The 23,779-nt window shown below is 41.5% G+C and overlaps 3 protein-coding genes across 3 annotated transcripts; 1 reads left to right on the top strand and 2 right to left on the bottom strand.

Annotated features, from left to right (window-relative positions):
* Nucleotides 1-538: 538 nt before the first annotated feature.
* eif2s1b (eukaryotic translation initiation factor 2, subunit 1 alpha b) lies at nucleotides 539-11,531 on the bottom strand. The gene is made up of 9 exons (XM_030770494.1): nucleotides 11,526-11,531; nucleotides 4,158-4,163; nucleotides 3,408-3,650; nucleotides 3,229-3,308; nucleotides 2,945-3,096; nucleotides 2,678-2,784; nucleotides 2,443-2,540; nucleotides 2,106-2,249; nucleotides 539-1,310 (listed from the first exon to the last, which is right to left on the bottom strand). The coding sequence occupies exons 3-9, from the start codon at nucleotides 3,646-3,648 to the stop codon at nucleotides 1,185-1,187; spliced, it is 948 nt and encodes a 315-aa protein (XP_030626354.1). The 5' UTR covers nucleotides 3,649-3,650; nucleotides 4,158-4,163; nucleotides 11,526-11,531; the 3' UTR covers nucleotides 539-1,184.
* On the top strand, nucleotides 5,408-8,742 carry atp6v1d (ATPase H+ transporting V1 subunit D). The gene is made up of 9 exons (XM_030770496.1): nucleotides 5,408-5,569; nucleotides 6,421-6,538; nucleotides 6,837-6,916; nucleotides 7,014-7,081; nucleotides 7,274-7,318; nucleotides 7,603-7,706; nucleotides 7,917-7,983; nucleotides 8,154-8,232; nucleotides 8,454-8,742. Exons 1-9 carry the CDS (start codon nucleotides 5,529-5,531, stop codon nucleotides 8,596-8,598), a joined length of 747 nt encoding a protein of 248 aa, XP_030626356.1. The 5' UTR covers nucleotides 5,408-5,528; the 3' UTR covers nucleotides 8,599-8,742.
* pals1b (protein associated with LIN7 1, MAGUK p55 family member b) lies at nucleotides 11,112-23,513 on the bottom strand. The gene is made up of 13 exons (XM_030770941.1): nucleotides 23,129-23,513; nucleotides 21,451-21,659; nucleotides 18,386-18,463; nucleotides 15,815-15,934; nucleotides 15,472-15,633; nucleotides 15,239-15,316; nucleotides 14,611-14,794; nucleotides 14,436-14,504; nucleotides 13,824-13,895; nucleotides 12,392-12,559; nucleotides 11,754-11,956; nucleotides 11,526-11,636; nucleotides 11,112-11,288 (listed from the first exon to the last, which is right to left on the bottom strand). Exons 1-13 carry the CDS (start codon nucleotides 23,511-23,513, stop codon nucleotides 11,112-11,114), a joined length of 2,016 nt encoding a protein of 671 aa, XP_030626801.1.
* Nucleotides 23,514-23,779: the final 266 nt, after the last annotated feature.

Below are 23,779 nucleotides of genomic sequence, written 5' to 3'. Positions count from 1 at the left end.
CAAGTCTTGGTGTTTTTTTTTTCCCCCCACCCCTTTTTGGTACCGTCAACATTGTACCAAAGAGTTTTCATCCTCACTAGTCTAGCTTTGACCACCACTTCAGGGAGTTCGCGAGCTTTGATGATGTACTGAATGATTTTGATTTATGCTGGTACAAAAAACATTGTTTCCCTCATTTTTGTACTTACCAGTGGAAATCTGTTTTGAATAAAGATGATTTTTATAAAAACTGTTTTGCAGTTAATGCATAGAACTTATTTGAAATTACATGCAAAAACTGCACGTCCACCCTGAACAGTCAAGTTTTTTTTTTTCCAACAGTTGAACCATGAGTAGAAATTGCTTCATCATCGGAAATCAATAAGCTTTCATCACAACAGTTGGGTAAAACCATGCATGGGTAGCTAAGTCAATCCTGAATTCTTTCCTTAGGCATAGGCACATGCAAATGCAGAACATCAGGGGAAGTGGGTGGAAACCTTCTCACAAACATAAATATGGACCGTCACTGCTGTAATAACTGGAAATACAACTTACATCATGGGCTCAAAACATCCAGGGTTTTATTCATATCTTCTGAGCAAAATTAGACCATTCTTTAACCAGAGCTGAGATAATATAATCCACACGTGTTAACAAGCCTTTTTCTTTCAGCCAGCATCCACAGAAGTAAATTCCTAATTCTCTTCCCAGTAAGGAGGTGAAAGGCCACAGTCTCAAAAGGAAATAACATTTTAAAAATTCAGCACTTTTGAGTATAAGGGTATTATTCACCAACTCTTAAAAATACTCGTGTTTAAGCCTGCACTTAAATATTCTTTTCCTCATCTTTAGGAATTGTAAGTCTGGGGGTGCACGATAAAAAAATCAGTCTTTTGAAAATGCAATAGGAAACATATTTGATAAGGATACGTGTCCATTTCTGAAGCTTGTATAAATCACACCGGCTGTCCCGTACAGTTTTTCAAAAGCATGTTAAATGATATATGGTGGTGATATATCAGCATTTACAAAAACTTGAATCATTTTATCCTGGGTAATTCATAATGATATTCAAAACTTAATAGAAAGTTTAATTGTGGCTTTTTTTTTTTTTGCGACCACAGCTCAACTCAGTTAATCACTTTTATTTTAGTACTCCCTTCTCTCTGCAAACTGTTTCATCGCCTCCGTCGGACGACGCCCTAGTCCTCAGTCTTGGCCTCCATCTCCTCAGCGTCGTCATCACCATCCACCTCAGCGTTCTCTCTCTCCAAACGCTCCAACTGTCGCTGCAGCTCCGTCTCGTCTGTGTCTGTGACGACCTTGGGCTGGACGGAGAGAAAAAAAAAAAACACACACGGCTTACCTGATTGCATGTGTTCCAATACATAGTACAAGGCCACTGTGCCGTTAGACATGGCTAACAACAATTACAGTATCTGCAATGTTCTGCTGACACAGAGGCTGGTCTGAACAGCAGCACGTAATGAATACTGAGCTCAGTATGGTTCACGTGACATCATATTTCACCATAGAAAGAAAGGTTTTGGTTGAGGGGGGGATCCTATAGTCTTTATAGAGTACAATGTGTAGATCCAGCCTGTGTAGCATTACGCTTCAGAATCACACAGAACCTAGGAATGGGCTTCAACAGATTGCTCCGTTGTTTTTTTTTTTTTTTAATGGAAGTATCAAATATAAAGACAGGATACAGAAAAGTAAGATTATTTTTGACTGACTAGCTGAGTAGCAAAGGCAGTTAATGGACCTCCAAAGAGAGGATCCTTGTTGGGCAAGAATTTACTGTCCTCCTCTTGTTTGAGAGATCTTTTTCAAACATCGGGCAGTATATTTTACACATTCAAAACATCATAGCAAATTAGTTTCGTTATTACCGTAGTTACCCCTGACTGTGAGTGCAGATATAGAGGACAGACTGAGGCTAGCAAAAAAGAATGTCTTAATCTTAAACGTTCCACAAAAAAAAAACTGAGAACTCACTGGTGTATGAAATTTCGACTGCAAAAAACACTTAAAGTCCAAACACATCACACATATGACTTGCTAAAATGGAGCACGGTGGAGATGATCAATGAGGACTGTACAACTTAAATAGGTCTTACCTCCATTTGTATATTAAAGACACCCCTCTTCTCCTCTATCTTCTCCTTGATGGCAGCCATGGCTTGGTTAAGGACTGACAGACCCTCTGTGCGCTCCAGAGTGGTCGTGGTCATGACATACCGTGGTGGAGCAATAAGGTTAATCTGAAAAGGACAACCTAAACCGTGAGACTCCAATAACTGATGAACTCAGTGGGGCTTAAAAAGCGTTCTTTTTACAGCCAGGATAAGAGATTTTCATCCTTGCTGCTCTGCTCTGACTGACCATGTAGACCTCTGTTAACTGTTAACTGTATTGTAGCATATAGGAAGGAAAGAAGACCTTCATACCACTCACCTTGATTGGCATAGCTTCTGTGGAGCAATTAAGTCCCGCCCTCAAGGCATCTTTGACGGCGTCTATACCCTCGTATCCGTAACATGCCACCTCAATGTCTATCAGCAAAACAACAAAAAAAAACAAACAACACACACACATTCACTCAGTAAAGTGTTTTAAAGCCAACATTATCCATTATCTGACATCCTCAACTCTTCAAAGCCTCCATACATATTGTATTTCAGTACTTCACCTGCTCTGATTTTGACAGCCTGTGGTGTGAGCCGCCTGTTGATATTGTCAATCAGGACGGTCCTCTCCTCCTCTGTAAGGTCTAACCCATCCAGAATGGAGGGATCTCTGGAGGGGGAAACAATGAAAAGAGAGAACGGATTAATGAGTAAGCAGTCTTTGATTTCAGGAAATTGAGAGCTATGAAAGTTTGCCTAGCAATGACACGTAATTGTGTTGGGGAGTCTTTTATGGAGGATAATGTCTACTTCATGTACATGACACGCACGACACGGCTTGTTTGAAGACGTCATAGGCACCGTATCCTGGCCGCTTGTATTTCTCATCGAAAACCCAGGCAGTGCGCTGGTACAGGCTCTCCAGTTGCTCATCCTTTGTGTACTCCAGCACTTCAGCTACATGCCTGAGAATGCTGTAAACCTGCAACAACAGAGTCAGTCCAACGAACGCTTCGGAATTCAGTCTAGCCGGAAGAGGAGCTCAGCTGTATTAAGTTACTAATAGTGATGAATGTGATATACATGAACGGTACAAATGTTCAAAGTCACTTACAGTTTTGGATTTTGTAAACTTGTCTTCACACTTTATTGCCTCTTCTGGAGACACTCTTCTCTTCGACAAGTCAATGTACCCTGGTGAGAGATACGAGGGGAATGTAAGTGGACGTGTCAAATTCAAACTGACATCCGCGCAATAACGTTCAAGACATCTGCCAAGGCATTTCTTATCACCTTTTTCTTTGTCGACTCGGATTACCACCACGCATTCGTTTCGGCCAATGCGGATGAGTTTGTTGATGGAACGGATACGTCGACGCGACAACTCGCTCAGCAGAATCATCCCCTCAATGTTATTGTATTCTAATAGGCTGACGTAGGCGCCCATCTCAGCGATGGAGCGTACATTCACCATCACCACATCTTCCACCTCTGGGAAGCGATGTTGATAGAATCTACAACTGAGTCCCGGCATGACTACACGAAGAAAACAAGCAGACCCTTCATTAGAAAATATAAGTTTCACAGAAAAGTTTCATACCGAAAGCTGGCATAACGCAAGCAGAAAACACAGTGCAAAACCATGACATTAATTTATTTAGTTATGATATAATTCTGCTGATGAAAACTTGACAGAAAAAAAATCGCCCTATCCAGGATGCCCCCGAGGATGTTGCATTAATTCAAATATACATAACTCTACAAAATTAGCCTGCCTTTAACACATTTTAAGACCACACAAACATTCCATACAAATATGCCGACATTTGCACACAGGACATGATCATTACAATTCGCATTAAAGACAATATACGGAAAATGCTCCGTATTATTCAATAAGCTAAACTAATGCGACCAGCTAACTAGGTAGGTTAGCCAACATCACTGCATGCTGCACATGCTAACAGGCTGGTTGTAAGGCTTGATGGTCTCGTCACATCATCCAGGGCAACTAAACTGATCAGAGGTCATATGAAACCTTACCTGAGCCTTGGGTTTACTGATAAGTCACGTGGTCTGAATCAATATTTTTACAAACTGAGAGAAAAATCCTTTAAATTTTGAGAAAACAGTAAACTGGTTTAGCCATTGAGTTAAATGACTAGCTATGTGGATTCGAGCATTTGAGTTGAAAGGAAGTCTTTTTCTTCGCCCATCGTTCTGTCATGTCATGTGTGCCAGGAAAGAAGAAATACTGCCACCTATTGGACTGGAATATTTCCTGTACTTATTCGCAAATACGAGGTTGCTAGTATTCCCCTGATAGTATCATTCCGTGGTCGTCCGAAGATAGATGTTATGACAAAAGAAACTCTAATCTTTGAAGAATCGGAGTGATCGAAAAATGACGATTATGTCCATGCCAGACAGATGTCCAACTGATTTCCATCTCCCTCAAAACATGTCAATGTAATGAGTTAAAACATGAAGCGTCAGCTCCCTCGTCCCCATCAATATCCTTCAAGATTTACGGTGACTTGCTGTCACAATTTTTAAATTCAAATTTGATGTTTTATCTGCTATGTCTTAGCTCTGCAGCTCTATGATAATTTGTTAATTTTCTGAATTCTAGGCAAAGAAAACAAATTTGGAACTTATTTTAAAACTTCAGAGATATGCCAAAAAACGTTGTCTTAATGTCGTATTTTTAGAGCGCGATACTCAATTAATAATGTGTTTACAATTACTTGTGATTGTTCGAGTTTAAGATTTTTATGTCATGGCTCATATTTCACAGACTTACTGCAGTGGTATGTGGTTTTGCTGACCTTTAAATCATCACAGATCACAAATATGCAGCCTCGGTCCTAGGAATTCACTAGACAGCACTTTTTTTCTCTAGCACTGCACTGATACAAATGAGTGAGCTAATCCAGGGCTCTGCGACTAGTAAAGTTAGTTGTATCTCGTGTGTTACTAATATGTCAGAATACAAATGCCCTGTGAAGTGGCACCTGAGAAATGAAATGTAGTATCACTGCCTAATGAAGATAACAATGGCTTAAGGAACAAGAAACAAGAAGTACTCTTGAAAATGTAACATGCAAGGCAGGTCAAAGCCGAATGAAACTGGGTAAAGCTGAATTGCGCATATCGTATCGAACCCGCTCAAAAACTCGGGTTCTGCGCACATTCTCACGATCATGAACGCACCATTTTGTAAATTCCTGCCAAAGTAATGTCACATGACTAGGGGTCAGCTGATTCTATATGTCCGATCGTTTTACTATGAGGGTCACGACAGTGGTGGGATAAATAATCATAGTAAATTTGTTTGTCAAGACGAATCATTTACTTTGTGAAGGCAACTGCTTCCGATTCAAGCATATTCTTTGTTAAAAGGAAGAGAGCAAAATGTCAGGAAAAGATCGGATCGACATATTCCCTTCGAGAATGTAAGTAGTTAGCGTTACTGTGCTAGTCATTATAGCTAACGTCAATGCAATGTCTTATACCCTAGCTAGCACAATTCGTTGCGTTTCACATACAATTCAGATTTCACTGAGCAGTTACGTTTTCTTGCACTGTAGATTACGCTGCTGCATTTTACTAAGACAGACCATTGCTAGTTTGGCCGGTGGCTGTTTACCTTGACAAGCGGTTAGATGAGACGTATTCGTAGTTGACTATATTAAGGACATTGTTCAGATATTAAAGTGTCAGTTGAAATACTAACTTGTTTACTGCCTTGTCAAGCTGCGACATTAACTGTTTTTGAGATGAAGTAGAAACGGCAACCGTTTACCCTTGGATCACATTTCTCCTGTAGCTATAGCCCCTCAAAGTAAGGATTTTTGAGAGATGCTGTATCGTTTATAGTCTATCGCAGTAGTCTGTTGTTAAGGATCTGATATCAAGCTCTTGAAGATGACATGAATTTTGCATATTGATAATACATAGGAGATCTGAAATAAGTGTCAGTGTTATCAACATGGGTAAATGAGATTCGTATTAAAAACGGAAGTGTGTACTGCACTCAGTGTCATGTGAGGCCCCAGAACACAGTTACGGGGACACTTTAAACGTCCACACTTCACGACTGGCAATTACCATATAATACCATTTTTTTGCAGCTGTATTTACAGCATAACAGAACTCAAATATACATATCGGTTGTTGTTTTTTTTCATTTCGTGCATTTGTATATTATGTGTTACGCATTTTGTTCAATAATGAGTTCTGTGTGTAAGTAGCCTGCCATGGCCTGTGTGAATCGGTCTTTTTGAAACCTCTCTGATTGTTGCAGGGCCCAGACCATTATGAAGGCACGTCTGAAAGGAGCACAAACTGGACGTAATTTGCTTAAGAAGAAAGCTGATGCCCTCTCAATGCGTTTCCGTCAGATTCTTAGGAAAATTATTGAGGTACACGACAAAACGCTTCCTTTTTATTTTTTATATTACCCAGGAAAATTTATTGATGGATGTTGGTGAGTTGTTACATGGACAGTTCTTGATTAAAATTTTGCGTAGAGTGCAGTATTCAACTATTTGTAAACAGCGGATCCATCTGAGATGCATTTACTGATGGAAATAAGTGCGTATTTCACTGTTGAGTATTTAATTAATTCTAAAGTCTCATACTGTCTTCATAATTGATTGAAATGACAACCTCGTTTGACAGTTTGGTTCTTAGGTCTTTTGATCTTTTGCTTACTCGTAGACCAAAACCTTGATGGGAGAAGTGATGAGAGAAGCAGCCTTTTCTTTAGCTGAAGCCAAATTTGCTGCTGGAGACTTTAGGTGAGGAGCGGAATGCAGTTGAGATGCGCGCACATTTAATGTTATTTTACTTTTGTTTTGACACCTGCTTTTTTCCCCGAATACTCCGTCTCTTTAGCACTACGGTTATCCAGAACGTGAATAAGGCCCAAGTTAAGGTTCGAGCAAAAAGGGACAATGTAGCAGGTGTGTCAAATCTGTTGTTTCATACATCTTCAGTATGACTTTAAAGTTATTCATTTCGTGCAGAAATACCTGTAAGTGACAGTTTTGTAGAATGGCTAAAGTTTGGGCTTTGGTTGAAGGAAATAGTTCTTAAATTGAGCATGACTAAAAAAGAAGTGACTGTGTTTTCCCTCTTTTTGTCCCGTGTCCCAGGGGTCACTCTTCCTGTGTTTGAGCACTACCAAGAGGGAGGGGACAGTAAGTGTTTATTCATTGCTCCCTGTCTAAGCACAGCCTTTACAGATTGACCTCATTACACATAAAGAAATTGTCTGACCTCGTAGAAAGCAGGTTACGTCTTGGATACCGCAAAATGTTGACGCATACCATGTTTGTAACATCATTTAATTGTCAAACACTGAATATGCCCGCCCCAAGGTACTTTACATTTGAGTTTTGGTTGAGATAATAATATAAACAAGGAACGATTGCTAATCAGTTCTTTGAGAATACCATTGTAAGTTAATGTCATTTCTGTCAAGGCTATGAGTTGACTGGTCTGGCCAGGGGTGGTGAGCAGTTGTCCAGGCTGAAGAGGAACTATGCCAAAGCTGTGGAGCTGCTGGTGGAGTTGGCCTCCCTACAGGTAGAGGGCACTCATCACACATACATTCGTTATGTATTCAGTGCTCAGCCTAAACAGAGTTAGTTACTTATGCTTCATAATAATGATTAATAGACAGTTAACTAAAAATCAAAATATCTCTGGCAGATTGAGAATGACATAGTCAGATATAATTGTAATTTGTTATGTTATTGTAACTCATGAGCCTATTCCAATGAATTTGTCTGGCAGACCTCCTTCGTCACATTGGATGAAGCTATTAAGATCACCAATCGCCGTGTGAATGCCATTGAGCATGGTAAGACAGATCTGTAGAGAATGACAGCTGGTTGAAGAGCCCAGCCAAATGCAGTAAAACATAATGGCCACCAATTACACTACGTGTCAAAATTCATTTAGAGACTGTTCACAGTATCAAAGACTGTTTGAAGAGATAGTGCTTGACTGGCTTTTTGTGACTGTTTTCAGTGATCATTCCAAGAATTGAGCGCACTCTGACTTACATCATCACAGAGCTGGATGAGAGGGAAAGAGAGGAGTTCTATAGGCAAGTCTGCAAATCTCTTCTCCTCTTTTATTAACACCATCATACCGCTGCCTACTCTTAACCTAAATAGAAGCTGTTTGTGTCATTCTCTTCTCTCTCTCTCTCTGTCTTCCTGTCTCTCTCTCTCTCTCTCTCTCTCTCTCTCTGTCTTTCTGTCTCTCTCTCTCTCTGTCTTTGTCTATCTTTCTGTCTTTTTTCTTTCCGTCTCTCTCTCTCTCCAGACTGAAGAAAATTCAGGAGAAGAAGAAGCAGCTTCGTGAGAGGACGGAAAAAGAGATCGCCCAGCGTCTGGCTAAGCTGGGCCCCATCAGCGAGCCGGCCAACATGCTGACGGAGGAGGCGGACGAGGACCTGCTGTTTGAATGAGGCCTTTCCCGCTCTCGTCCCGGATGCCAACCGCGCATCCTTCTTTTTATTTATTCTCTGTGCCTCAGAGGCCGTGTCGACCATGTCTTGTGCAAAGATGATGCTCTTGTTTTGTGTATATGTTGGTGCTGTTATGGGTTTTTTTTTTTTCTGTGTTTGTTAGGGGGAGGACATGAATGTTCATTATTAAACACAAATGCATTTCGTTTAGCACTGTAATAATAATAATAATTATAAACAAATATCTTGGTAAATTAGTGCTATTGAAAACAATCACATAACTAAGCGAGTATTCTGATCATCATTTTGCTGAACATGAGTGAAAAATTGATGTTTTGATCACTGAAAAATATGTGTCATGTGTAAAAGCCCATCAAAAGGGAATTGTTCTGATATGAACTGTACGGATCATTCCATATATCTGGGAGCAGTTACAGAAATGTAGCAGGGGTCTGTAGAACAGTTAAAGTCTATCTTTGCATGCGGCTATGCTGTATCCACCAGTACAGTTTACCTTTTCCTTATCGGAGTGTTTGTATTGTCAGTTTATTTGGATTGATTGAAAGGTCAGTGTTTACGTTGGATACGAGCCAAATGTTGTAAGTGCTGATTCAGGATCAGTGGGATATTGTCACACATTAACCCTAATACAGGAATAGCATTCTGAGAAATTTCGGTCTTATGTTTAACTCTTCTCAGAGATAAGCTGATTCTTGAACCTTTGACTCCTGCTATCATATCTGTATTCAAAACCTCCCACCCCTCCTCCCCTGTCAGAAAACTCCATTTGAATAAACCCGACTGAAACAGTCCGTTTTGTATACGTTTCATTAGTAGAGTAGGTTCTCTCTGTCTACATCGATCCTTTTTGTTAACCTTGCTTTTGTAATGTCTCCCTACAGGCTTCATGATTTTAGAGAAAACCTGACTGTAGCCAACAAGCTGTAGCTACAACAGTTTGTAAGCACCATATGTTTGGCTTCAACTCCTATGATTTAAAAGCAAACTGCACATTAAGATTAAACACCAAAAGTTGAGGGAACTGCCCATAAAAGTTCTGAATGTTAGTGGTAGACTGCTTATATACATTGCAAAAATATGAAAGTGTACAAGTGAATATATTTGTACACGTTTGGTTACCTCCAACTCACTCATTCACAGCAAAGAAGGAACTCACACCAGGCTGTTGAATGGCTGTCATTTTGCACTTGAGTATCAAGTTTAGCAGAGCAAAGTCATTTCTTGTTTATCTGGTACAGCAGAGGGAAGTCAATTTAAAAAATGGTCAGCTTTTCATGATTTAATACTTGGTTTTCTTTCCATGCAAAGAAAGACAGAGTATCTTCCATAGAATACACAGAAACCCAGAATAAAGTAACAAAAGCTGGAGTCATACAACTTAAAATATGTATTTATTTGCAATTCTTGAATACCCCAATATTATACTGTGATTCTTTCGAACAAAATGAATTTTAAACCATGAAACTGGATTGACATAATATGAAGGGTTGAGATTCAATGCGCCAGCTGTTAATCCAAAATCTATATGTTTATAGTGTTCAGTGATTGACGGTTAATATAATAGTTGAATTAGATACAGTTTACACACACTATCTCTTATTATCTTCAGTTATACTTCTCTCCATCTCTGTATAATTCTGCAGACATGCCCTTTTTTCAAATGTTTCAATGCAGAAGAGTTACAACTTCAGAGAACCTACCAACTTTTAAACGATCCTGTAATTTTTACTACTTAAATGTCACGTTTGGAAACCAGGGACCCCCTTTACGTTGCTCTGCTATAAGAGTGTTCAAGTTGGCAAAAATTGCAAAAATGGATACAAATCTTACATACATCTTTCAAATCAGTCCTCTCGCAGTCAGTTACTTAGACGATCAATTCTGCTGGTTTCCGTTCAAAACTCATGCTATATTACAACTGCACTTCACACACTCCACGTCATACATTAAATGTGAGGTATAGGTGAACCATTTCAGTTTACCCATTAAAATATGGTACAAATGTACTTGTATGTGCATACATTCATAAATGGCTAATAAACATAAAAGAGAAACGTTATTTCTTATAGACTTTTTCTATAGTTTTACTTTGTACATAAATCCTGCTTATCTGACAAAAGGACAAAAAAACCTAAGCTAGCAAAGACAGAAAACTAGCAAAGGACAAAAACAATGAAAAACAAAACAGAATTTAACAAACGAAAAATGAAACACCATTTTGTGTCCATTCCTGCAAAACAGTGAAAATCCACCCCAAAACTATGGCCTGACCAAAGTCGAGCTGATTTCACTTGAATGATGTCAACCAAAAGAAGATGTGGATCCTCTCTCTTACCCAGTCTAAATCTACAATAGAGCTCATCTCAAGAATAATATCTCATTGAAGAAGGTCCTCAGATTTATAAAAGCAAGTGTGAACTGTGGGAGCACTCCATCATTGTGGCAGGTGGAGGGGAAAACTGATTCTTTTGGGATGACTCCTCCATGTTGGCTCAGGAGAGCCAAGAGGCAGGGACCCATTGGGGCTCAGTGTCCAATTTATCAATGAGTCTTAGTAGCTCCAAAAAGGCTTTGTCTTGCTCACTGTTGATGATAACTTTGTCAAACAGGTGGCCGTAGAACTGTTCCATTTCACGGGCCTTCTCTATGATCTCCTTCAGGTCCTCCGGCTGAAGAGGGCCACAGGAGAGAAGACATAAAAAAAATGAACAAGAAAAGAAGAGGGTGTAAAGTGGTTGATGCAGGAACTGGACTTTGCCAGCGGTGCCAATTATTTGTGTTGTTAATAACGTATTAACCGGGGTGTTATACATTTCATTTGTAACACACTGATAAACCTTCAAATACTGCATATGTTGTTTAACAAACCAACCAACCCTCCTGAATGAAATTTACAAAAAAAATACCTTTGGGGTTTTTCCGTCTTTGACCAGCAGGGTGCGCAGCCGCTCTTGGGAAGGGGGAGCAATGAAAATGACGTATGGCTTAAGGTCAGGGGAGCGCAACACTTGCAGGGACTTAAGGAAGAAGGAAGATTAAGTGGTGAGAATGCGAAAATTAAATTACGACGTGAACACTTTTTTTCCAGATGCAGTTTATCACGTCATGGATGAAAAGTAATCCATGATACTCACCCGAGGGTGTAGACACAGCAGGCAGATTTTGCCGGAGTTAATGACTTGCCGAACTGAATCTGTGCTCGTGCCGTACAAATTCTTCTCAAACTCGCCCGACTCAACGAACTTCCCTGCAGCTACGTCTGCCTCAAAGATCTGCCGAGAGACGAAGTGATACTCCCGCCCGTCGACCTCATGGAAGCGTGGGTTTCGGGTTGTGTCTAATGCATTGGAAAAACAAGTATAGGCATATGTTAATAGTTTATCTGAAGGAAAACAATCAATCTACCTTTAATTTTGAGTGCTAAGGATGCTGAGCACAATCAAACTATAATTTTTGGGCTTTGATGTGACATTAGTTTAGAATATCCCAAAATAGCTGGTAAACTGCTTTGTTCCATGAACCTCGTTTGAAAAATCCCTCGGTAGACATGTCTGAGTTACATGTCTGAGTGACTTTTCTGTGTGATTGTGAGACCAAATTTTTGGAGCAGACATGCTTATTATAGTACATCTACAATTTTTCAAAATTGGATTTCTTTTTGAGTTTGCTTGTAATGCAGTTTCTATGAGTCACAGCATCTCCTCCTGTTTTGGAGTGTTGTTGTTTGGTAAGGAATACAGCAATTAAAAGACCACACAACATTTAATCTTACGTGGAACAGCGCCTGCAAATCGCTCTGGCTCAACAGAGAGTAGTCTCTGTTTCAAGTCATCCTGCCCACTGTTCACAGGCCCAACCAGGGCGATGGGACGCTTGCGATTGGTTGGTTGATGGTAAAGAGCCATCTCCTCATAGGTCAGGACATCTTCAGTGTAATATTCTGTGAGGATCAAATATTGGCAGTGCAACTTGGTGAAAAGGAGTACAGCACTACAGCACAAGTGATTAATGGATAATCAAAACCAGAGTCGTATGAAGAGAACCTTAAATGATGACTTGCCAGACTGGTCATCATTTATGAACTAGCTAGACTGGTCATCATTTATGAACTAGCTGGACTTCTCATCATTTATGAAGTAGCTAGACTGCTCATCATTTATGAACTAGCTGGAATACTCATCCAGTTAGCCTCTTAAATGAGGCTTCATCACTCCATTAGCTCCACGTATATCTTTGCAGAAATGTAGTACAGGTTCAACAAATCTATTTAAAATGAATCCTTTATGAATTAGAGCAACTACTGCATTCCCTGCCACAGAGGCAGTACCTCTGTGAGCATAACCATGTTGAGGATGTGCATCCATGACCAAAAGAAGACCAGGTGAAACGGTTACCTAAAACTCTGATCCATAGACAATGAACACACTACCTAAAGAGCAAGATCATCAAAATGATGAAATTGTGGTTGAGCTAAAAGCTGTAACAATGTCCCACATTAGAGTTTTATCATTTGTGGTGGCACCTGTTTGGTGCGCCGGTAGTCACAGGATATCAGAGGTGATTTAGACAGGACTTTGGGTCCCCTGCTGTGCCTGGGTCCTCTCGTCACTGCGTTTTTGACTGCTCAGACAGCACCCTCACTACTAATCCCTCACACCTAGAAACGGATAGGATGAGTCCAGACGAGCAGGTCCAGACACCCAGCGTGAGATGTCGGCTTGGCAAACAAAACGCGCTGGACACTCTCTCCAAAGTGCTTTATCCTTTCCAATCACGCTCAATTCGCACGCCAGTCGCAACTGCTGCGTACTGATTCGTTTCCTGTTTGTTTAACTAAAGCTAGCAACTCCCCCCCCCCCCCCCCGCAAAAAAAACACCCACCAGCTACAATGTCTAAAATGTGCGTAAAGCGTGATACGAACGCGTGAAGTTAATTCTATTTCATTTTTCAAAGAAATAATGTAAACAGATCAGTTATTAGCAATGAAACAGCAACGGTGCTCTGTAGTGGGTATTCGTTTGAGAATGAAAGGATGAAATGGAGATAATAAGAGGCAAATAATGTACATAAAGCTCTTTATTAATGAGAAAGAGCAGTAAAAGACAAGTAAAAACCAACAGAGGGTTCAGTGTCAATCAGACATAATTATTCAAAAGATTTTCTCAGCCACAGGAGGGTACTGAGATATGAACGTAGCACTCACCAACATTCTTGCTTGGGTTATAAAGGGTCCTTTTCCTCTGCTTCTTGGTCTTCTTTGCACACCAAAGCTTTCCTAAGGAGAGTAAGCCCCTGTTATCAGTGACAACGAAAAGCCAGAACCTTTCAGAGAAGAAAACTAGTACTGTTTATCTCCAGTGTAGAAGACAATATCTCTAAAGCATTCTGAAAGGCTACAGCTGTTGTGTAAAATAAATGAGAATAAATGAAGGTGCTAGGAGATGTGATAGTGTTTTTTGTGTTAACGACTGTAACTGTATATGTTTGTTATTACAGACAGTAAGAAACACCCTCACTGAATGTTCTAGATCAGTGGCACTCAACTCCCTGTCCTTCACAGCTTTGATTTGACTCGTCTGAGCTCGGGACTGACACACCTGATTCCACTGATCAATTAATCATCAAGCCCTTGATTGGCTCAATTAACTGTGAGAATGAAGAGTAAAAACAAAGACATGCAGGACAGGGGCCCCTCGGGACTGGAGTTGAGAACCACTGATCCAATTAATGTTTCCTCCGTGTTATTAGGTCATAACACTGGTGCACAAATAGGGGATCATAACCATGTTCGTGTAGATGCGTGTGATTTGTCCACCTGTGTTTCCTGGATTACGGTCCACTAGGCTTTTCTGCATAGCCTCCCTTTGCTGCTGGAAGCTCTTCCCTTGTGAAGAAAAGAAGAAGAAAAGTGAGTTATGACTGTTGAAGATTATAAGCTTTTGCCTTGGAGTCTGAGGATTAGATTTTAATGTAGCAGATTAGTTTCTCACCAGGTATAAGACCTGCCAGGGGCTGGTTGTCCTCTTCGCCGTCCCTGTAAGCCTGCCACCAGTTAGGGTCGTTTTGACTGATGACGTGGAGTATGTCACCCTTCTGGAAGGAGAGACCAAGCTCTCTGCATGGTAGGTAAGGGTCCTCTGAAGGGTTATAGTTAAAGTATGCCTTCACATGCATCTGAGGACAGACAGTAAAGTACTGTGTCAAACGGGAGGAGGAGACGGATGCATGGGTGCGTTGATCACTAGTGATGACGGGGAAGAAACTTCATCAGAGCAGTGAAGAGAGGCTTGTTCTTATGCATCATCTCTGCATCTGTTTCCATGAGCTTTTACCTGGAGTTGATTTCTTTTGGGATGAATAAAGTTCTATTTTATTTTATCTTATCTTATCTTATCTTATCTTTCTGTTCCTAAACTTTAGTACTGGAAGAGAAATCAGTTCAAGGTAAAAATGAAAAGCAGTGCCTAATGCAACATGTCACAATGCTCTTCGCTATATAAGCCCATCTTCAGAGGTCACCACGCATGAAGTATTGCAGAAAAAGGAATGAAAGTTCTCCAGAAGAATGACTTACTCACATATTTATTCAGACAAACACACGTGAACTGAGACTCTTACCACGGTGTGTCGGTGTGCCGGAGCTTTATTCTTACAGCTGGGGATGATGAGAATGCTCAGAGATCCGTGCATCCTTGACTGCGAACAGCAGAATAACAACGCACGCATAACAACGTATTTTATGACCTTTAACCAGTTGAACAGATTGCCCAGTTCAAGATATAGTCATGGAATTAGCTGGGCCTTTTCTGTGTATGACACAAGAGGTTATGGAAGTGGATGTTTTGTCTTACCAGAATGTCGTGGACCTCGTTGATGTTTTTCCCACGGACTGGGAGTCCGTTGATCTCCAGAATTTCATCGCCTTCGGTCAAGAGTCCACTGCGCTCGGCTGCTCCGCCCTTTACCACGCGGCTCACGATCACGCAGTCCATCTCATTCCGCACTGTCGCACCCTAGAACATACACACACACACACACGCACACACATAAATCACTCACTCCTTAAGGTCCTTGTGTATGGGTAAAAGGGACTGATGTGGGTGTAAGAGGTCCCTTTGATCGCTGTACAGCGTGGATCCATGGTGTCAACGGTTTCAAACCCACCAGTGCCAGTGTGCAGAGGAACTAACTTACCAGTGGCATGTCACGGGCCTTCTCCAAACAAACCAGTTTGACTGTCTCCCCATACTGAGCCTCTCTGGGCTCCGGGTCCAACCTCTGCTCCGCTACACAGTCGTGAGCCTCCATCAGAGCCTGACACACACACACGCACACAAATATATATATATATATTTGTATTTATATATGTATGTATAAGTATATGTATATAAAGTGAGAGAGAGGGAGAGAGGGAGAGAGCACAGAAGCTCAACTTTTTACATTTAGTGGCAATTTGTGGCAGCTGTGCATGCTGAAATTGTAGCTGACAGGGAGAACAGAAAGAGAAAGGCACACATGAATAACCAAAACTCTAAGACAGGAGTAACATAAACAGCTATGGGTGGATGCTTAGATTGATACTCTTGTCAAAGACCACCTTTCAGTGGCAAAATAAAAGTCTTTTCTGCAGTCACTTTTAAGCCCGACTACGTTCATCAGTGACTTCAACAGCAAATAGACGTCAAAGAAGCAGAATAGCTTTGGTTTAGTAAAATCATAAAAAAAGACTCAAAGAAAAGTCAAAGAAATCACGCGTCTAGCGGGAAAATGAGACAAATTTGATTTAGGTTGGCTGAGTTAGGTTAGAAGCCTCACCCTTTTGTAGTCTTACGATTATTCATTTCTTCAAACGTGACAGAGCACACATCACTCAGTTTTAAAAATAAGAACATGATCCCACACATTCTGTCGGACTTTCACCCAGTCCCTCACTCAGATCCTTTCAGTCAGACAGTGCCACCTCTAAGCCAACAAGCAAAGGAAGATCACTCCTTTGGCTCACTGAAGGTGACAGGCATAGCATACTCCGCAATTAATAACCGTCAGGCCAAATTAGTTTTCTCTGCAGCGGCAAACCTGAGGCAGGTTAAGCCCCGAACGTACACAGAATCCTCCCTAATCTCCCTTACATTAAGGAGCCAGCCAGTGCCATCAATCATCAAAACAATTTCACCCACCCACACACACACACACACACGCGCACACACATAAAGTGGGAGTTCAAGATTGGGTTTGTAGAGAGAGTCTTACCTATACCGAGTGCCAGCCATGCTGCCCATCTGAGACATTATACCCACACTGAGTCACTAGCATTGGGCAGGGGTAGTTACGTTTGATGAGAGTATACTAGATAGGAGGGGGGGGGGGGTTTCTTGGGGGCGGAGGATAAGCTGCCTCACTGTCCTGGTTCATGTCTCTACGCTCTCTGTCTCCTAATTGGATCTGACGCCAGTAAGGGTCAGCACCTTCGCCCTCAGAGGGGTTGGCGGTTCACTCAGTCACGTGGCAAAGTGGCTGCCATCCATGCCCCTGCTGTTTACAGTGACAGCACAAATCTCTGTCCACCTCTCTTTCTCTGGAAGACAAGCTGCTCAGCTTTGGTTTCCCTGTTTGGTTTGATTTTTCCCTCCTGTGCTACTGAGCTGATGTTTATGATGAGGCATTTTTAACCGCTAGTCATTTCCCTCATCTGTACATCTGAAATTAAATCATTTTCGATGGGTATGTGGAAGGCCAAAATTAATTGAAAAAATAATTGACGATTGAAAATTGATAAAATATGTTTAAACAGAGCATTTTTTTAAAAAAGTAACTATGGATAACAATGTAGTCACTTCACTTAGCACTTAAGTTTAGTACCAAGCTGTTTTAAGCATTCATTCAGTGCTGCATCTGTGCCTTCGCCCCAGAGGAAAAACCCATTGCATTCTTACACTAGCTAGTCAGTGTGAGAAGCAGCTGAGATGTTAGCTCATGCTTGGCCTACCACATTGTTACAAACTAACATGTCTATTGTGATCAATACAAAAGCTCTTTCATCACACCTACTCATGTGCTTTCCTTTACATTCTTACAATTGGTAAACCACACTTTTGGAGCTGTTTATAAAGCTAAAAATCACGTAGAGACTCACATCCTGAGACCTGACCCACACACTGTTACTCTTCTCTAAAATCTAGCAATTATGTCCTAATGACGGTTTCCCTTGATGGCACTGGTTCTCAAATAGCTGATAACAGAACGCTGACACAGGCTCACCAGCAATGCCCAGGTCTGGCACCCAGCCCATGTCAGTAATCCTAGAGGTTTATGAAACGCTAGACAGAGGAACATTGTGACTCTCTCAGCCGTTGGCACGCACATCACCCACAGGTCAATGTACCTGAGCTCCAGGTATACACCCTAGCCTGATTAACAGATACTGTATTTAAGCTAGACAGCTTCCTACGATGGTGCGGAGATTTTGAATTCATTTTCTTTTAAAGGAAGTCATTGGTATCCACTGTACCAGCCAGACGTTTCCCACTGTTAGCTTTAACATTCAGCATGCAGAGCCAATGAGACAGACCACAGTTTAGTGAGTGCAAACCCCCCTCAAGTAAATATTTGAAGTATTCAAATATTCACTGCTTTGCACACACAACAAAGCAATGTTCTGCAGGTGTGTGCCGTTTTTATGACCATAAACTAACAGACCAAACTGATCTGAGACCAGCACTTAAGGGTAGTATTGTGATGGAGCATGTCCTAAGAAGGGTCACTGACCTGGAGGTGAGGAGAGGTCAGCAGGGCTTTGAGCTCCAGGCCGTCTCTCTCCTGACTAGACTGCAGAATGTTCTGGACCTGGGCAAAGGAAAAGGGAGGATCAGCCACATCAAAGAGTTTAACACCATCAACAAGACAACAAGACTTTCCTTTTAGTTTCTAGTCAGAGTGTCAAGCCAAGGAGAAGAGATGATTTCACAATAATATTAAAAGAGTGGGAAAACTTTTATTTCATATTACTCACATTTGAAATCTGATCAGTGGAATTAGCCTAAACTATTGCCACTGGGAGGCAAGAAAGATGGTCGCTTATATTTAATGATGATTAATGGTAATGTATATAAAGCATTAGATAAGTGATAAAAAAATTAGCTAGAAAAGTATGCCTAAATTATAGAAAAGAAAGTTTTCATTAAACCAAATTAGTCAATTTGTTAATCCAAAAGCTCATTATGCATACTTGGCACTGAAGAATTTTTCATGTAAAGGTTTTCTGTATTTACAGGGACTAATGAGAAGCTCAGCCTAGCACTGAAACTAAACCCGCTCTTACATCAATAGCCACAGCATTGTTGGATTAACACATAATTCAAACTGGGCAGAGTTACAGTGTCACAACCAGCTGACTGGCAGAGGGACTTCATAACTTGTCCAGTCAGACTTATCCAGGTTCCTGCAACAGGCTGACTGACAGAGATGTAAAGCCACTCGTCTGATGGAACATCAGTCTTAATCTTATAGAAAAATGCCACTAATTTATGAAATGACCACAACTCATTTATAAATGAATAAAAATGATAAATGTGGTTATGGTCTGTGAATAGCAGTTAGATATCACACCTCTATTAGGCCCAGTCATTACATTAAACATCATTTGATTAAGGGATCATTTAAACCTTATAGGGTTGTGTTCAATTTATGAATTAATTCTTCAATTCCATTTTAAGAGGAAAACTGACGGAGCTAAAAAACAGCATTGAGAAAACAGTGATGTTGCTGAATGGTGGTGTCTTTTTTCCCCGTGGAATTACTTATAATTCTAATCTAATTCCAATTCTACATCCTTAACAGTGGTGCAAATTCAAATTCAAACACCAAAATAAGTAGTGAAATTACTTGCTGATTAAATTCATCTGACTGTAGCATAGTTATAAAAATGAAGCCCAGTGAATGGCGCTCACCACATGAGAATGTACAAATGAACGTAAACCATTATGGTGGAGAAATAAAGAAAAGTGATTATAACTACAGTGTAACTGCACTTTTGAAACCTGTTATTACACTGTGTGATATACACATAACCACCACCAGTAGCACTAGTACAACATGAAGTGAAGGTACAATAGCACACCACTAATCTCTGCCACACACTTGAGCGTAACTGGATTGTATCATTACATAAATAGCTCTGTGTGAGTACTGATTCCTTTCAGCCCTCTCTCTCTTCTATGTATTTTTCCAGTTAGCCAGCTTACTTCACCCATTACACCAATTAACAAGTCTATGGAATCAGGTGACGCACATCCACCCATCCCCCCCTTCAGTCTCCCTCTCTCTCTCTCTTTCACTCTCTCTGTCTCTATCCCCCACCCTCTCCCAACACACAAACACCACACACACACACACACACACACACACACAAACACCACACACACACACTGCAGTAAGCCGTTGGAGAGTCTTTTTCCGGGCCTCTAAGATTCTTTCTTGCTGCATCATAGCTCCCTCCCCCCCATTGGGTCAGAGGAAGATTACTGTCTTGGCCAACCAACCACGAGGCTTCAGGCAGAGCCACTTAGTTTAGGCACATCACGGCTAAAGCAATTAACTCCTCATTAAGCGCTTCGGCAGGGCGTCAGATTGTATTCACACACATGAGAGACGTGCGTGAAAGAGCGAGAGAGAAACAGAGAGAGAGAGAGAGAGAAAGTGTTTACATATCGTTTTAGGGGTCAACAAATTAAATGAGCTTTGTTTCATCGGTCATCCAACTTCAGCTTTTTTTTTTTTTTTTTTTTTTTTACCCCCACCCTCTGCTCTCTCCTTCCCTCCCCTGATTGGCATTAATACCAGACAGCGCAAGAGGGCACTGGTTCATGACTTAACTCACAGTGGTTGGTCTGAAGCTGATTCTAATGTTCTAATCAGAACGCTAATACTGATTCTCTGCTGTTACATATGACGGCAAATACAATTTGTAACATACAGCGCAGAACAATGAAGAAACACTCGAAAGGAAGGCAATAAGAAATGATTACATCCATTTTAACAGCACATGAATGAACACCTTGGAAGGTGATGCAGATACTTTTATCGACCGTTCCATTTCACCTGTCAAATATTAGGCCTCCTTTTATGCTGCCCTCTTTCTCTTAAAAACCCTTGTGGTTTATGTAGACTCCTTCACCCAGTCTCTAAGTCCTCCTTCCCCTCCAAACCTACCCCTCCGGCTTGGAGAACCACTCTGTCCATTTTTTTCACTTTCTTCTCCCTCTCTATTTTCTCACTCCTCTTCAGTGTTCAGTGATAAGCCCAGACAGAGTAACGCACACCCCTTCTATTTTCTCCTCATTGACCTCCTGTTCCATTCTTTCTCTCTCTCCCTCGCTCCGTCTCTCCCACACTCCAACGCTAGCGCTTCAGAACTCGACAGAGCCTTCGGGCCAAATCTATCTTCATTTCATTTCCACTCTTGCAATCATGCTGTTTCTCATTCTTACCGTCATTTCTTTTTCCCTCGTCCTCTTCAACGCGATAATAAATACTGACAGAGCCGCAAGGACTCCGCTACCTTTCATTTCTCTTCTCGTGCCCTTTGACCCTACCAAACAATGCATTACCTCAAAAAAGAATGATGTCAAACACCCCTTCAGTCTATTCCACACAGACTTGAATCTCTATTCTTTCCACCACTTCCAACACAGTCTTACCAGCTAACACTTTCCTCATTGCCTTCTATTACTCCCCTAAGTCCCCCCCCCCTCCCCCAAATACTCTTTCCCTTTCCCTGGCAGACACAATACGCTCTTCCATCCCACCCTCCAAAGCCCGCGCAGGTGTCCTACCTCTGAGCAGAGCTCCCGGGCATGGGCGCTGACCGGGAAAGGGGGGCAAATGTGACTCATGCCCAGAGCTACGCTGCAGTGCATGCTAAAGGCCTGTTGGAAGTCTCTGTGCTGTAGCAGCTGCATGATGACCTGCACATCCTCCAGGCTCTGCGGGTCGCTGAGGCTGGGCTGTACCCACTGCAGCGAGAGCAGTAGGTCCTCCAGCTCTGCAGGGGGGGGGACAGGGGAAGAGCAGAGAGCTTTTGGATGGGAGAGAAAAGCCTATGTGACAGATCCACTGAGGGGAAAAAAAGGGCTTTATGTGGGGAGGAGGTGCCAGGCTTTAGAGAACTACAGAACTATAGGTGGTTAGCTGCAGAAATAGCAGAAAATAATGAGTTGTGTAGCCCTGACTGAAACATTTACTACCAGGTAGTGGCCCGTACTCAAAGTGAATGATACGTTTCTGAAGAAATGTTCTCATAGATATCACAATTAAAATTGGTGAGATGGTAGCAAGACACCAGTTCATTTTATCTGTGTTAAACCTCTAATGTTCCGTAACGTTGCGCTTGGTAAAACAGGCCACAGCACTGAAAAAAAAAAAAAATCAAAAACAGAGCTTGTGGGATGTATGTAGTGTGTAACTGTACAACAAGTGTACACAATGGCCACTATTGTGAACAAGTATCAAAGAGCTTGTGAAGATTTTACATAGACCTGTAATCATCTTACCTGAAAGACTGTTATTTTCCAGTTGATTCTCTAAAACAACAAAGGAGAGAGACAGAGGAACATTTTTTAATGTCAGGGCAGCAGAAAAGAGAATATTAAGGGATGATGTGAATGAACGAGCTTGGTTACAGTTACAGGTCAGAGAGAGAGAGAGAGAGAGAGAGAGAGAAACATTTCTAACTTAATCAAAAGCACAGGAAGCTAGTTCTCCAAGCAGCCGGGACAACAGCTGTATAACAATAGAACAACACTGAACTCTTAACCCACGTATTGTCTGGCATGACTTACCTTCCAAGAATTCAGAGGGGGTTGGGTCTGAATTTAGGTATTTTTTAAGGGTCAATGCAGCACTACAACAGATGTCTTTTGAATCACATATCTATTTCTACATTAATTGTTATTATTCTTGAACAACCAAAAGTTTTTGGAGTTTGGAGTCAAAAGTTGTTATATGCACATAATGAGGCAAATGAGTTTTTAGTTGCTGAACAGAATGGTGGTGGACCACCCACTGACAAACAACCCCATCTTGGCTCACTGAATTGCTCACCCTCATCCTAGCCCCCCACCCCCCCACACCTCCTTACTCAGCCACACCAGACATTCCAGAATGCCAGCTCACAACGATTACTTCCAGTTTAACTCCTTCTCACCTCTACCTTCAAAAAACTGTACTGTCCAGGGCCTTTTCCCCTTCTGACACAATAAGAGACCTAACTTACATACCAACAACTCTGCCCTACCACACACATACACGCACCACCACTACTCATTACTACTACCACCACATCAACTGAGATGCAAATCTAACTCAAATCCACAGTCATACATAAGCTGTATATTGCATACGTAACACCTTAATGTATTCAACTGGCTGTAGATGGCTGAAAACCGACAAACGACCAAACTAGATTTGCGAAGTTCAAAAATCACAACTCGCCGTTCTAAAATCACAACTCACCGTTCTTCACATCCGCCTTCTCTCCTTGGTTCTGCATTTTTTCTTTGGCCGCTTCAGACACTTCAAAAGTGGGGTTATCAAAACCCACTTTGGGGTTTTGTGACAACTTCTTGAGGCGCAGGGAGGAGTTGAGATTGGAGTCCTGCGGTCGAAAACGACCGTCTTCCTCCCTCTTCTTTCTCAGCTGCTCCTGATACTGTTGGATCTTTTCCATCTGAGCACTACAGCGTGACTGGAGTTTGCAAGACATGATGGATTCTTTGTCACAATCTGCCACCATTTCACGACGTTCTTGGGTTCCATCCCCACAATCCTTTGCTACCGCAATCACAGGGCTGCTCTCCGAGTCCTCTGTCACATAACCATTCAGGTGCGACGTAATCATGGCTATTTTGTACGAGCGTGTGTGTTTGTGTCACCATGAAAGTGTTTTTGAACCAGTCGCTATGAAGGGTTGCAGCAATTTCTTTTCAGTTCAGAAGCCATTGTAATTCAATTAGAGCTGCTCCAGTTCTAAAGGTGGATGCATCCTGGAAGACACAGACACAGCCAAGATTGGTCACGGTTTCTGGGAGGATTCTATTCCCCTGTACAAGTAAAATCCATTGTAAGTTATTAGGTTGGTTGAGCAAAACTGAATCTCCTATCAGA

This window comes from Chanos chanos, chromosome 4 (assembly GCF_902362185.1).
Source record: "Chanos chanos chromosome 4, fChaCha1.1, whole genome shotgun sequence".
Taxonomy (NCBI): Eukaryota; Metazoa; Chordata; class Actinopteri; order Gonorynchiformes; family Chanidae; genus Chanos; species Chanos chanos.
The sequence above is the reverse complement of the archived record's forward strand: the minus strand, read 5'-3'. Positions and strand labels throughout refer to the sequence as shown.

Bases quoted from the DNA above. Each gene is read 5' to 3' on its own strand.
- eif2s1b (XM_030770494.1), bottom strand. From the start codon at position 3,648: ATGCCGGGACTCAGTTGTAGATTCTATCAACATCGCTTCCCAGAGGTG. The intron at 3,097-3,228 runs GTAAGTGACTTT...CTGTTGTTGCAG, and splicing joins AGTTTACAAAATCCAAAACT to GTTTACAGCATTCTCAGGCA. The intron at 2,541-2,677 runs GTGAAGTACTGA...TTTTGCTGATAG, and splicing joins GGCTGTCAAAATCAGAGCAG to ACATTGAGGTGGCATGTTAC.
- atp6v1d (XM_030770496.1), top strand. From the start codon at position 5,529: ATGTCAGGAAAAGATCGGATCGACATATTCCCTTCGAGAAT. The intron at 7,319-7,602 runs GTAAGTGTTTAT...ATTTCTGTCAAG, and splicing joins CTACCAAGAGGGAGGGGACA to GCTATGAGTTGACTGGTCTG. The intron at 8,233-8,453 runs GCAAGTCTGCAA...CTCTCTCTCCAG, and splicing joins GAAAGAGAGGAGTTCTATAG to ACTGAAGAAAATTCAGGAGA.
- pals1b (XM_030770941.1), bottom strand. From the start codon at position 23,513: ATGATTACGTCGCACCTGAATGGTTATGTGACAGAGGACTCGGAGAGC. The intron at 15,317-15,471 runs GTAAGACAAAAC...TGCTGTTCGCAG, and splicing joins ACGAGGTCCACGACATTCTG to TCAAGGATGCACGGATCTCT. The intron at 11,637-11,753 runs GTGAGTATCATG...TTCTTCCTTAAG, and splicing joins TGCTGTGTCTACACCCTCGG to TCCCTGCAAGTGTTGCGCTC.